The sequence below is a fragment of the Melozone crissalis genome, unplaced genomic scaffold (genome assembly GCF_028551555.1).
Source record: "Melozone crissalis strain CALT ecotype California unplaced genomic scaffold, PUWL_Pcris_2 ptg000045l_1, whole genome shotgun sequence".
Lineage (NCBI taxonomy): Eukaryota > Metazoa > Chordata > Aves > Passeriformes > Passerellidae > Melozone > Melozone crissalis.
The window spans coordinates 26,079,063-26,092,440 of NW_026535823.1; the positions used below are offsets into that span (position 1 = coordinate 26,079,063).

Genomic DNA, 13,378 nt, shown 5'->3' on the forward strand with positions numbered 1-13,378 from the left:
GTTAATTCCTGAGCTCCACGGCCAGGCTGCAGGGAGAGCTCACTCCCAGGGCAGCCTGGCATCTCCAGGTTTGTATTTACGAGCAGCAGCACTGCTGCCTGCCAGGCCTGCTCGTGCTGGGTGCTTCCAGAGGCGTTTTTGGGATGCCACAAGAGGCCACTCAGCTGGTGTGAGCACCAACACCCTGACAGAGCTGTCCCCCAGAGGGGGGAATGCCTTGCTTGGCTGTGCTGCTGCTGGTGATTCAGCCCAGAGCCCAAAGGAGACATTCAGGAAAGTTTCCCAGCCCATGGAAAGATATTTGAGTGCTTGGATAACAAAACTGCAGCCCATCCCCTGGAGTGAGGGGCTCAGCTCGGGATCAGCGTGAAGTCGCTCTCGCTGTTGGGTTTGTCCAACTTCCAACAAGAATGAGGGGTTTGGTCCAAGTCAGCTGCAATTTAAGTGCTCTGGATCAGATCCCAAAGAAAACGTGCAGCAGGTCTAAGTGAGGGTTCCTTTGGCATCAGCCACAGGCCCTACACCCTCACAGTCCCTGGAAGGAAGGTGGGATAGGCAGCAGAACAACAGTACTTGGCATCACTGTGAGACTCCCTGGAGGATGGGCAGGAAAATCAGGGTCCCTACAATAATCCTTCCTTCCTTCCTTCCTTCCTTCCTTCCTTCCTTCCTTCCTTCCTTCCTTCCTTCCTTCCTTCCTTCCTTCCTTCCGCCCCTTCCTTCCGCCCCTTCCTTCCTTCCTTCCTTCCGCCCCTTCCTTCCTTCCGCCCCTTCCTTCCTTCCTTCCTTCCGCCCCTTCCTTCCTTCCTTCCTTCCGCCCCTTCCTTCCTTCCTATAGTCCCCAGAGGATAAGGACAAGGGATGCAGCTGTGCAACAGGGCAGGTAATATAATAAGGCATCATGAAAAACACAATCTCCTGCTATCTCCCAGCTATTTGGAGAACAGTTATTTTCATTTTGATTCATATGGCCCAGAAATGTGACTCTGGTTTATGCTGCCTCCTCCCTTATCCTCTCTGCCTTGTGCCCCTTCCCCTCCTGTGCCCGGCTCCTCTGGCAGCACTCTCTGTCCTGGCACTCTCAGCAGGGTCTTGTGCCACGTCAGGAGCAGAGCCTGGTGTTCAAACAGAGTTTCACCTTCCTTTAACTGCTTCCTAAGGACACTGCAGTGCTGCCACTCTAGTAGTCCTCACGTTATCTCATTTAGCAGCAGCTCAATTGACTCCCTCCCAAACTGCACTGAGCTGTGTGATGAACAAGTCTCTTTTCCACCATGGCTTATGCTGCACTTACAGTCGGAATTCACAGAACAAGCACACCTTCCCCATTCAAATCTCCACTAAAAATTCCTTTGTTACAAGCTCAAAATAATAATAAGGGCTCTGGGTTATCCTTTCTTGTGGGTTTCCCTGTGACCTTGGCTGACTGCTTTAACAGAAATGTTCTGCATACAAAATAAAATTAGCCCACTGGCAATCCTTAGAAACAAATGAGCTTAGGAAAAGAGCTCTGTGCAGTTCCTGCTCCCCTCTTCCTCAGTCCCACTCATTGCTGCTCTAAAATCACCACTGTTTCTGCCATTTTCTGTTACATCAGAGATTGGAAAGGGGGAGAAAAGAGACATAGTTCTAAGAAAATAACATTTTATTTTTGACATTCTCTTTCCATGTTTCCCATCCACTGCCCTGATGTTTGTCTGCTTAAGTTGCCAATTATTCAGGAGCAGCTTGGTGTCACTGCATCCAGCAGGATGACACCCCTGTGGACTGGGGTACATGGATGCTGCTAAAATAGAAATGAAGCACAGGTGCTGCATGTCCCTGGCTAGGTTAAAAAAAAAAAAGACACAAGCTAATATTCAGGCCCAGGTGCAATTCAGCTGCACTGGGATAACAGCACCCTAAAGCCAATGAAAAAAGGACTTGGGGCTTATCTGTCTCTGGCACAACAGCCAGGTATCAGGGCTTGGAGGGAGCTGTCCCCACACTGGTGAGGCTGCAGCACAGCTCTGCTGTTCAGGGCTCTGCTGGCTCATGCATTTCTGCACTGTGTTCCATTTTGTAGTGTCAATATAATCCTCTGCTGCCTTCTAGATATTTAATACAATGATTTCCACTTAGTCTTGTTCAGGTGGCTCAGCAAGAAGAAATGCGCCTAAGTGAAGAGTGACAGGTGACCTTGAGAATTAAAATTTCATTAAAAAGGAAGAATGTTTTCCAACTTTTCCATCTGATACTGAAGAAATGAGGGGTTTATAAGAAAAAAATTTTCTATTTTAAGTTTTCCCCGAGCTTACACAAGAAGAGGATCACAATACACCTGTGCACAGACTTGCTGATTTTCAGTCCCTCTGAATGAGTGAGATGCTCATTGTGAAGTAAAACAGAAAGTATTATGTGCAAACATTTACAGCATAAAAAGCCTTGTCACCTGGGATACTTGCTGCTCCTGAAAATTCTGATCAAAGATAAGAACCAAGACAACTCACTGTAATCAATTATGCACACATAGTCCTCAGCCTATGCGCAATTCATAAAAATAACACTAAAAACATAACGTGGATTTACATGCAGAAATGAAATGTGGACATGGTCAGAACACTAATCTTCTGATTGCTATCTTAAATTGGCAGTGCTGGCACTTTGAGTAGGTCCCTTTGGCTAGATACTGTGCCCTTGAAGAGATTTCCAGCATCCTTCAGCAGCTCCTGCTCACACCAGAGGAGCTGCAGAGCCACAGCCCAGTGCTGGAGGGGACAGGAGGCAGCACCCAGGGAATCAGGGCTGCAACAACCTGGACATGGGTTTTATGTCCATGCAGGCAGAGATGATGAACCCCCACACACATCCCCAAAGCCCTCATGGTGCATGGAAAGCCTTCATTTGACAATCTGACTGAATTTAACACAGGAACGATGCCCAGCCCTATCCCATGTGTAGCACAGGGCCCCCCTGAACATGGACTGACCAGAGGCAGTGGTCACCTCCCACATTGGTCACTAAATCCAAAAGGCAGCTTGAAGATGTATGAAGATACATCTTCAACTGGCTGGTTTTAAGCAGGTAGGAACATGCTCCAATTGTTGTCCTCACAAATACCAAATTCACACTTCGAGGTCTTTTCTACATCTTTCCCACTCAACAGCAAAGTCAAGGAATTCATGTTGCAATATCAATCCTCTCATCAGCTTTACACCCCTCAAAACCTGTGAAATATTTAGATTCCCACGTGAGGATTTGTTCCTGTTGTGCTGTAGCTGACATCCGTTCCTCACAGGTGTTACACATTTTTGCCTAGGTGAGCCCCAAACAGTACCCACTGACTTAATGAGCAGATCAATTACTGCTCATAAGAAAAGATACTGTCTCTTTAAAGGTTATTTGAAGGTTGATTGCTATCTTATTGCTTATATCCTGCAAATCTATTCAGCCTTATGAATGAATTTGACCTTTTTATACTTACTGGGGGAAAAAAACAGAACAGAAGTTAATTTAGAGCTCTATAATACAACACTTTTTCCCAGAGAAATGAAAGGGCATTCAAATCGATACCTGCACAATAACACTCTGATGAATGTTTGCACCCAATTTTCTCATTTTGCTAACTTGAGATTGGGCATTTTGAATAGTTCTCAAAGAACATATTCTTTATGTGCTGTGAAGTATGTGGTATTGTGTCCAAACAATGCTAGAGGATAATCATTATAGGAGTGTCACTGGGCCTGAAAAGGTCAGTTAGTTAGAAATGTCAGCTTTCAATGCAACTGTGCTGGACCTTCCCATGTAAGGAACCAATTAAAGGGACATGCCAAGGTGCATGGAAACACCATGGTGACCCAGAATAATAATAAGGAATTGTGGTAAAGCTTGATATTTTTCTTCAAAAGTAATGGATTAGCCTTTAGAATATCTTCTCTGCAGTCTTATTTTGACTTTGCAAATATCACTTCTTCTACATGTATCCAAAAAAAAGGTCACTTTTTTAAATGCAAAGGTGGGGATGAAACAGCCTTACTCAAAGTAAACATTCTGCAAATGGGGATAAAGTTTATCCAAATGGGGATAAAGTTCTGGTTTCATTATTGAATCAAAAAAGTGCCATTTTTGTAGAACTCAAAACTGGGATATTGGAGATGGATGTGGGTGATGTTTGGTGACACAGGTGGAAATAGGTCAGGGGACAGGCACAAAGATCAGGGAGGACTTATTCTCTTGGGACATGGTGTGAGGGAAGGGAAAAGACACTGCAGTAGGAGGCATCTCTGCGATTATTATTCTGGCAAATGCAGAGGTATAACTGAGAATTAGGAAGGTACTGATCTGCATGAAAGAGTAATTACAAGCAACAATATTATTTCTCCTTATCACAGCAAATGGAAATTCTTACAGCTCTTCAGATGAGAAATTGGATATAGTAAAATTTCCTAATTAGCCTTGGGACAGCTGAAGCCAACCTAATGGCACGAAAAAAGGAAAAAGAGTCCACGTCTTCCTTCTGCTCTCTGTTAGTACAATTATCTTGCTAAAGTTTCATCAAGTCTGGAAAAAACTTCTTCCTGTGGCTTTATGGTTCAGCTAAGACAGGCAACACGAGAATTTCACTTTGAGCAGATATTCTAGCATTTGTATTTTATTTTCATGGTAGGGAAATTCTTGTACTGTGGGTTCAGACAATCCATTGCCATGCTGAGCAGTGAGATTCTGACTCCCCCAGTTATCTCATTTTACTGTGGGCAAACGGGTGGATTAATACCCAGTGATATGGGAAATAATTCACTGAGCATTAAAAGACTCAATTATTACTGGAATTTTAAGTAATTTCTTTTCTCCACCAGCTTTGCAAGTAAAAGAATGTGTGAAGCTTCACTAACAAACATGAGCAGTGGTTAAGTTATGCTGTTTAAAATCTTCAATGTCATCCTTTGACACATACTTAGACCAAAATCAATGTGCTATTAATTAATAAGGACTTGCAAAAAAACAAAAATGTCCCTGAGTTTTAGCAGCAAACAACTTTCTGTCACATTTTATTAGTTGGTATCATTTTTACTAATACCTGTCTTATAGCTTCATGACTTTGAGTTCATATTATTTTCATGCTTCAATTAGAAAGAAGTTGATAGCCAGACTATCCAGGAAGGTAATGGAAAAGTCTTGTAGCAGGGCTTAGTGGTGAAATTTATAGTTAAATGAAACTTTGAAATATACTATAAAACTTCTCCTTCCTTTACGCACTTTTACTTGAGGTCTCATAAACAGTAATATGTAGAAATGCAAAACTTAATCAGCTAAAAAATATAGCAAATCCCACATATCACTTTATGCAATGCCAGGAGAGCAGAAATATATTTTCCTAACCAGAGGAAATTAACTAGGCAACAGTCCTATATCTATAATTTAAAGCAGTAAAATATGTATGGCAGAAGCTAAAGCCACCTTAAAAGAATTCAGGGTAGCAGTATATCACAAATTAATGAAATGGAGACATTTTTAGAGCATGCAGCACTGATGATATTAAAGGGGGGAGAATATTTCACCACATAGATCAGACTGATAAATACTTTTAAAATCAAGCTTTTTTCCCTGTTTAAAAGTGTAAGATCTTGAATGTTAGGAGGAAGCATGTAGAAGCCATTAACACTTCTGACCAAATCTCAATAGAGATCAGGATTATTTTACTCTGTCCCTGCCTGTAAAGCTCCGATGTGGTTTACACATTAGGAAAATCTGAGTAAATCAAAAGCCAGGAATTACAGAGTCAGCACTTACATTTTTTCATCTAAAACAGAGCTGAAAGAAACTTAAAAAAAATTGCTTTATATTCCGTGCTGTAGCCAAGCTGGACACTACGGAATATTCAACTACCCCAGGTTTTTTAAATGCAATCAATTTACTGCTGCCAAATGTAGTAGGTTTATGTACATCTGGGAAACACGCACCTACGGTGCTGATGAATTTCTCCTGACATTGCACTGATTTCAAGAGAATGTTATTTTAAATTGGCAGTAGAGAGACTGGTAGAGAAGGATAAAGCCCTGAGGATGGCTGAATCAAAGAGAATTTCAAAAGAATTTTCCTGATGGTTCTTGGATAATATCACATGTTAGCTATTTTCAAAGCCAATAGTTTCCAACACACTTCCATTTATGGTATCAATAATTAAAAAATACTTCAGTGGGAGAGGAACTTACCTTACTGAGAAGAGAAATTGGAAAGCTGTGTTATTATCATAAACACAGGAGATGCAAAAAGCTGTGTCTCCATGGAAAAGCTATGGAAACAGGGGTATCTTATTTGCAGCTATTGAGTGGTTACCACAAAATGTGATGTGATTGCATGTGCGTGTTCAAAGTGCTACTAGAACATGATCACAGAGAAATGAAGGGCAGATCCTCGTCTCCTTTGTGCAACAAGGCCAAATTAAACCACCTCAAGCTTTGGTGCTAAACCTCAAAGACAACTACAATAGTGTTAAGGAAATGTTTTGGATCCAATTCAGGGGTAAAGCTGTGTTTAAAGAAAATTTGAATTATCAAAACTTAAATCTCATTATGTCCCACTCCCTGCCAGCATGTCCCTGCCAGCTCCTAATGAATTTTTAACATCCTTCCCCCACCCCACTGCGCACACCAGCCCTGACTCAGGCACCCTGAACTCTACAGCAGCACTCTAATTGCACCTCACATGTCAAGGGGCAAGAAGAAAGCAGTGTGGTGAGAGCATTGATAAATTTAACTTAGCATTCCTCCAGCTCCTCAGCAGCAAGGCAGAGCAGAGAACTCCCCTCCACATTTTACAGGGGTGTCAGTTACTTCAAAGGAATATATGTGAGCACGAGGGAGCCTGGCTTGCTCCCAGCTTATGCATCATTTGTGTCTGGCTGTTTCTGGAGATCCACAGCAAAGCAAAGACTTCCTCCAGTTTGGGGCACAGTGTGGAGCTTGCCATACCTGCTTTATTAGGGTGCTGGAAGAGGTGAGCCCTGCATGTTGCATTCAAACAGTGTAGTTGGAGCTGCAGCTCCAGCCATCTGTATTCCTGTTTCTTTTATTTTTTTTCACTTTTACCCAGGCTTGTTTCAGTCCAGGGTATAGATTAATGGTCTATACCTGTTCAGTTTAGCATACAGATGTGCTTTTAAGCCCAGCACCTGTTGAGGCAGGTATCAGGAAGACAAGCACACATTGCTTGGGGGTTGGAAGCCACATGGAGCAGGGCAAGAGGCAGCTCTGGGTCACTCTCAGTGTGGGTTCAGCACAGCACAGGCAGGAGTGAGATTCAGGGAACAAGAAACAAATTCTGATCCTTCTGGGGGATTTCTGGGGCATCATGCAGCAGCCATGGCCATGGGGAGCAGGGTGACTGCCATGAGACAACATTAAGGTTTCTGTGATTCCACAAACTCCCTTTAAATATTTCGGCACCTGAGTCTCAACAAAACTTACATTAATGGCATTATTTAACCTTGCAATTAGTCTCATTAATTGGCTGATCAGTTTTTGGAAATTGTTTTAGTAGCACATGGAGAACAGCTGTTGTACTATCTGGGAGGGATCACCATCGATTCTTGACTAAAGGTAGAAAAAACTGGTTCAAGAGCTTCACACACACACACAAGAAAGAGAGATGATATTCATTGTGACAGAAGTGCAAATCTCAGAGGTCACCCTTTCTTTTGAAGCCCTTTGTCTATTCTTACAATTAAGCAATGGGGTTTTGGTGGCCAGCACCCCTTGTGGGACACGGAGGACTTTCACAATTCCAGCTAAAGATGTGTGACCTCTGCCAAAAGCAAAGGCTGCCTGCCTGCGGCAAGGTGGAGAACAGAAACAAGTCCCAGAGGATTGGCAGGTGCAACTAAACAGCTCAGCCCCTCATTTGAATCAGTAAATTAAGGGTTGACAGTGATTATGGCTGATCTCAGCCATCATAACTGATATCACGACTTTGTAAAAGCAGACTGTCAATGTCAGATCTTAGAACTAGGACTCAAAGAATTAAATATTTTAAAGTAGCAGTCTCCAAAGACAGATAAAAGCCCCAAGGCTATGATTTATTTTATTTTATTTTTGTATTTGTAGGGCTGAAAGTAGACCCTTTAATCCACAGGCTGACACTTTCCAATCCTACTAGAAATTGAGTGCCTAACTTTTTCAACCCTTTTGAAAAATCTCAGCTATAGGCTCTTTGGTAAGTTTGGCCTGATCCAGCACCAAGCTTCTTTTGAAAATGCCTTTATTGAAGGAAAAACTACAGGCACTTTATTATGTAATCATGAACAAATATTATTTTTTCCCCTCTGTATACAGTTATGGTAGATTTCTGGTTAAATATCAAAGGCTAAAATTTGCATTTCAGAAAAGGTATAGAAAAGGTATTTTCTTTGTTATAGAAAGCTTTTCCCCCACTTTTAGTGCAGCATGCCTACCTACACCGTTATTGAAAATCCTTCTAACTAATTGCTGTGTTCATTTAGTAGATTGCTTTATTAAACAGAGAACTGATCAGCTATTTACTGATCACATCTACACACAAGCTCAACCCAATCAACCCTTTTACACTGAATACTGTGTCAGAAATTATGAGAAAAGTATCATAAGTTTGTTTTACAGAAAAGTCTCATATTAAGTAATTCTGGTCCCCAGCTCTCATTTCTCTTATTGAAAAAGTGCCTGTAGAGTTTGGTGCCCTTATCCAAGATCTGAGTGTGTGCTATGATTAAGACCTTCAGACATTTTTTTTTTTTTTCCTTTTTCCTCTAGAAACAGGGAATGCTGAAGATATGGAAAATGAAAAATGTGCCATGTTTGTCCTTGAAGTTACAGTTAGAATAGTGACAATAGCTGTATCACACTGTATTGTTGCTTTTATCAGCAAGTGCCCTGAGCATACATTAACATAATTGCAAACTGCGTGAAAAGTGAACATGCAAAAATGTGATGCAATTGCCAATAGCCTCAAACATCTGTCCCAACAAAGTGTGCCTCCTCCTTATTTTAATTCTTATTATTTTAACAAGGTTAGTGAAGGAGAAACCATGTCACAGATTATATCTACATTCAGAGTGTCAGAACAATTATTGATGCGAAATTGTTATCCAAGCAAATGTGTGTCATATTTTGTTCACTTCCCATAACACCTGTTCACTCTGCTAGCACATTATTACCAGTTAAGGCCAGAATTCATTAGTCCCAGTTAAAGCCCACCTGAAAGCTTAATTCATACACACATCTGAAAAATGAACAAAGTTAAACCTAAATGTGGCACTATTTGAGCAGGGCTTCATCTGAAGCTGATGGGCAGCAAACTTCTGTAGCAGCTAATGGAAAGAAAGTGAGCCAGGCAAAGAGGAATAAATTAAAAGCCCCCCAGCCTTAAGGGCTGAGATCACATAGGAGCACAATTGAACCAACCTGCATTTCCACCACCCTGCTGAGACCTTCAAAAATCACTCTTGCCACAGCCCCACACTTTCCCAAGAAGAACAAATTTTGGTTTATCTCCTTGACAGATAAATTACAAAATCAGAAAGAAGATGGTTTAAGGCATTTTAATTCCACCAAATATTTCCTGCCCCACTTTGGGGTTCTCAGCCTTGAGCCTGGACCTTGTGTCTCCTTCCACACACATCGAGTGCCACCATCTCCCGACTCCCCAAACTGCTCCCATTTGCCACCAAGGAAAGTCAAGCTTGCATTTCTGTGGTACTTGAACACAGTCTATGAATTTGAGGGCATCTGCCCTGCAGATATACCACTAACTGTAACCCCAGGAGACTTAAAGAAATATCAGCACTCCAATTCATAGAGTAAAGGTCTGAGGAGGCAGCTCTGTGAACGGATAACTGCCCGGGGCTTTGCCGAGCACAATATAGCTGTCACTTGTTATTAGGTGAAAGATTTTCTGGGGAACAGTGTTTTTCATTTTGCATGTCAGAGATGGGGGAAAAAACACATTTAGACAACCATCTCTTTAAGAAAAGAGAAGAGAGCGGCGCGGCAGAGCTCACTTACCGGGGCTGGTTATTGTCAGGAGGTCAAGCCGCCGCTTCTGCTGAAAAACAAATTATAAAGGAATTGTTAAAAGGGGACTAATTTCAGCGGGTCAGCTTAGACCTGCAAAGTAAGTGTTCTGACATTTACAGCAGGATTAATTACAAGTTACATGGCTCACTGTAACTCTTTTGGAAGGGATCCACATGTACTTTATGAGGGAGTAAAATCCCCTTCCTCAGTCCTTTTAATGTGTTTTTATTTGCCCTTATAAAGTGTTACTATTTCTTTTTTGGAACATGTACTTGAAATGGATAGCTGGAAGCACAGATGGACCGATATATTTATAAAAGTGATTTCTGATTCCACAGGGAAGAAGACATGGAACCAGGACAAGCAACTCTAAATTCTTTATTCATATCAATCATTGACTCAATGCCTGTATGTGATCAAACACAATTATATTGCCTTGGGGTGAACCTTTCAAAGGTGTGCAAAAGGATCTAGACAAACCCAGGACTGATAAAAGGAAAGCTTCTTTACATGCTGAGTGCAGTCAGCCCATGGATCTTGCTGCCACTGGATATCCCTCATCCCAAAAGCTTGCCAGATCTGATCATCACTGAATATGTGTACAGACAGCAAAATACAGGCAGTTCTAATGGCAAATAATCCAGTTTACACAGAGGACTGGTTTCTGGAATGGCAGCAAACCTTCACAGGATGAACAAACCCGTACTATGAGAAAGTTAGGAAAATATTTGGCCTGGAACAAGCCAAAAATCCCACCAAAGCCTTGGTAATGGTGGGTGCATCTGAGGTTCCCTTTTCTCGTAACACGTGGCCAGTGCTGTTGCCTACTCTATGCTCCCAGTCTCAGATGATCTCTCCCCCACTGTCTCTCTGTAGCTTGCCACTTAAATCCAGGTGCTCCTGGACCATTATCATCTTTTTCCACTTTTCTGTGGGCTGAGAGCTTTCTGTCACAAGCAGGGCTTTCCCCACCTCACAGACAGACTGCTACTGCCCCTTCATCATAGCACTTTCCAACTTACTGTCTTCTTCCTAACTTTGCCCAACATCAGTGTGTCTAGCAGGTATTGAAGATTATACTGTCCAGTTTAATTTCTCTCTCCTAATTTGCTCAATAATGTCTGTGTTACTTGCATTTATTGTCAGCCCTATTGATCTTCCAATCTAATTCTCATCACTGCGCTCACTGTATTCCCTATGTGACAGCTGAAAGTCCTTGAGGAGGAAACATTGACTTGGCATTCCCTACCCTGAGAGCTCTTCCTTGGAAATCATGACTGATGAAACTCCTTCCCAAACCCATCATTTCCCTGTGGTTAAGCTTCACTGTCTGAAGTGCATGGACACAGTTGGTTATCCACTGAATACACTTGAGCTGTGTGGGGCACAACAGAACATTTGGCCTGCTGGAATGCCAAGTGGGGTGTCAGGCTGGAAAAAACCCCACATTTTCTGAAACCTTCTTGGCCTTCAGTTCCTTACCTCTGGCACAACAAAAAATATATTTGAGAGAAAATTCCTATCTATCTTTTTCCAGAGGTGCTCCTTGTTCTCTTCACTCTGCTAAGTCATTCCAAGCATGACCTTAGCAGTGTGCTCGAGCATATTTGCTTTAGTCTAAAATACTGGGGCCAAACCTTTTTCCAGGTGTGCCATGGTAAAAGGGAGCAGAAAACCCTGCTGCTGCCTTGTGTCACCTGCTTATCCTCCTCCTTCCCTGGGAGCAGCAAAGCAGAGTAAGAAATCCTATGTGTGAGCACCGGACCCACCTTCCCAAGGGGAGCTGGGAGACGAAACATCTCCTAATGAGCTAAATTTTATATAGATCCTACACCTTAATCCTGATTCATATGTACAAAGCTGTGAAATGCCAGAGCTCAGCCCCCACTGGGCCCAAAGTTTGCTTACATTTCTCAGCACAACTGGAACTCCAAATGCTGTATATCTAATGAGCAGCCAGAGCAGAAAATATATATCTGAAGCCTAAACTCCGTGAAAGCCTCTCTGCTAGGAAAAAAGGTGGAATATAAATATCCTGCATCAAAGAAAGTTGGAAAATGTAAAGATATGGAACAGAGAGAAAGGCATGCAGCCCAACTGGGCCCCAGTCCTGAAATGGGGTAAAAATAAACATTAAGTGAAAAACCAAAAAAGCTTAGCTTGATGCGTCAGGAAAACAAAAGCACATAGGACAGGTCAGACAAATGGGAAGTAAAATGAAATTATTACAAGTCAAATGTTCAGTTTGTAACTTTTTGTAATGCTGCCTTCAAGCTGACCTTGGAAGAAACAAATTAACTCCAGATCCAGGAAGTCTTTGTGTATATGTTGAACTTTAAGCTGAAGTCATTTCTCTGACTTCAAGTGGAGCAGCACTGATCTTTTGCATCTAACACCTAACTGCTGCAAGGGATTTGAAATGCCACCAGGTTCCTGGCACTGGCTGCACCCAAGTGCTCCAGGCTGGAGCTCGGTGATTCCTGCTTGCCTGCAGACAGAGGGAGGAAAAAATTCTCAGCTCTGACCTTCACTGGACCTTGGAGAGCTTTCTCTGCTTTAGCTCCTCCAGGGAAGTTTGTGTACACTCACCCCAGTCCTGCAGAGAAGCAAACAGCAGAGTGCATTCCAGAATCGTGCATTTAAACATGCAAAGATGCCCTAATTATGGACACAATCACTTTCAGGAAATTCCTGCCTGCTCTCAGATGTCAGGGCTAGCTCTGCCGTTTCCAGGGCTCAGCTGGATGCAGGCAGCCTAGTAACTAGATGGATTAAAAAAAACCAAAACTCCCAGACAGACTCACTTATGAGCAGCTATAAAAACAGCAGTATTTGAATTTAAAGAGAGAGACATTACAAATGTCACACCCATTAATAAAATAATTTCATCAGAAGAATCGTGGCTGTGGGGCTTTATGTATTTGCTTCTTTCTTCAGTGCTGAAAGATGCAAATTGCAGCTGTGGCCCCCCTCCAGCATGATCACCCTCTCCCTGTTTTGACAGATTTCTTGAAAGACTCAGCTCACAAGATGTCTGGCTTTTTTTGTTCTGCCTTTAGGAATTTTCCACTTCTCAAACACCTGCCCCTGCTGAGATGCTTGGGACCATCCCAATCTTCAGGCAACCCACTGTCCCAAGAATTTCTTACAATCTGAGCACTGAAATGTGATGAGTGCTGTCCCTGGTTGGGAAAGTGGTGACAGCTTCCCATGTCTCTGAGGCTGGATTTCACCCATGTTGACAAAAGGGCATTCCACAAGAGACACAAAAATGATCCCCACAGCATCAGCCATAATTTATAAGAGGCAAACAGAAATATTCCCTGCATCATCACAGTATCGCTGCTGCTGCT

At 42.4% G+C, this 13,378-nt stretch overlaps 1 protein-coding gene across 3 annotated transcripts in view; it reads right to left on the minus strand.

Moving 5' to 3' along the window:
• Positions 1–13,378, minus strand: part of LOC128943327 (BEN domain-containing protein 5-like) — an 877,269-nt gene that overhangs the window by 405,166 nt on the left and 458,725 nt on the right. For all 3 annotated transcript variants that reach the window (XM_054286227.1, XM_054286226.1, XM_054286225.1), the window contains one exon: positions 10,014–10,053. In XM_054286227.1, the coding sequence (XP_054142202.1) occupies positions 10,014–10,053 (40 nt within the window). The remainder of the gene's footprint in view (positions 1–10,013; positions 10,054–13,378) is intronic.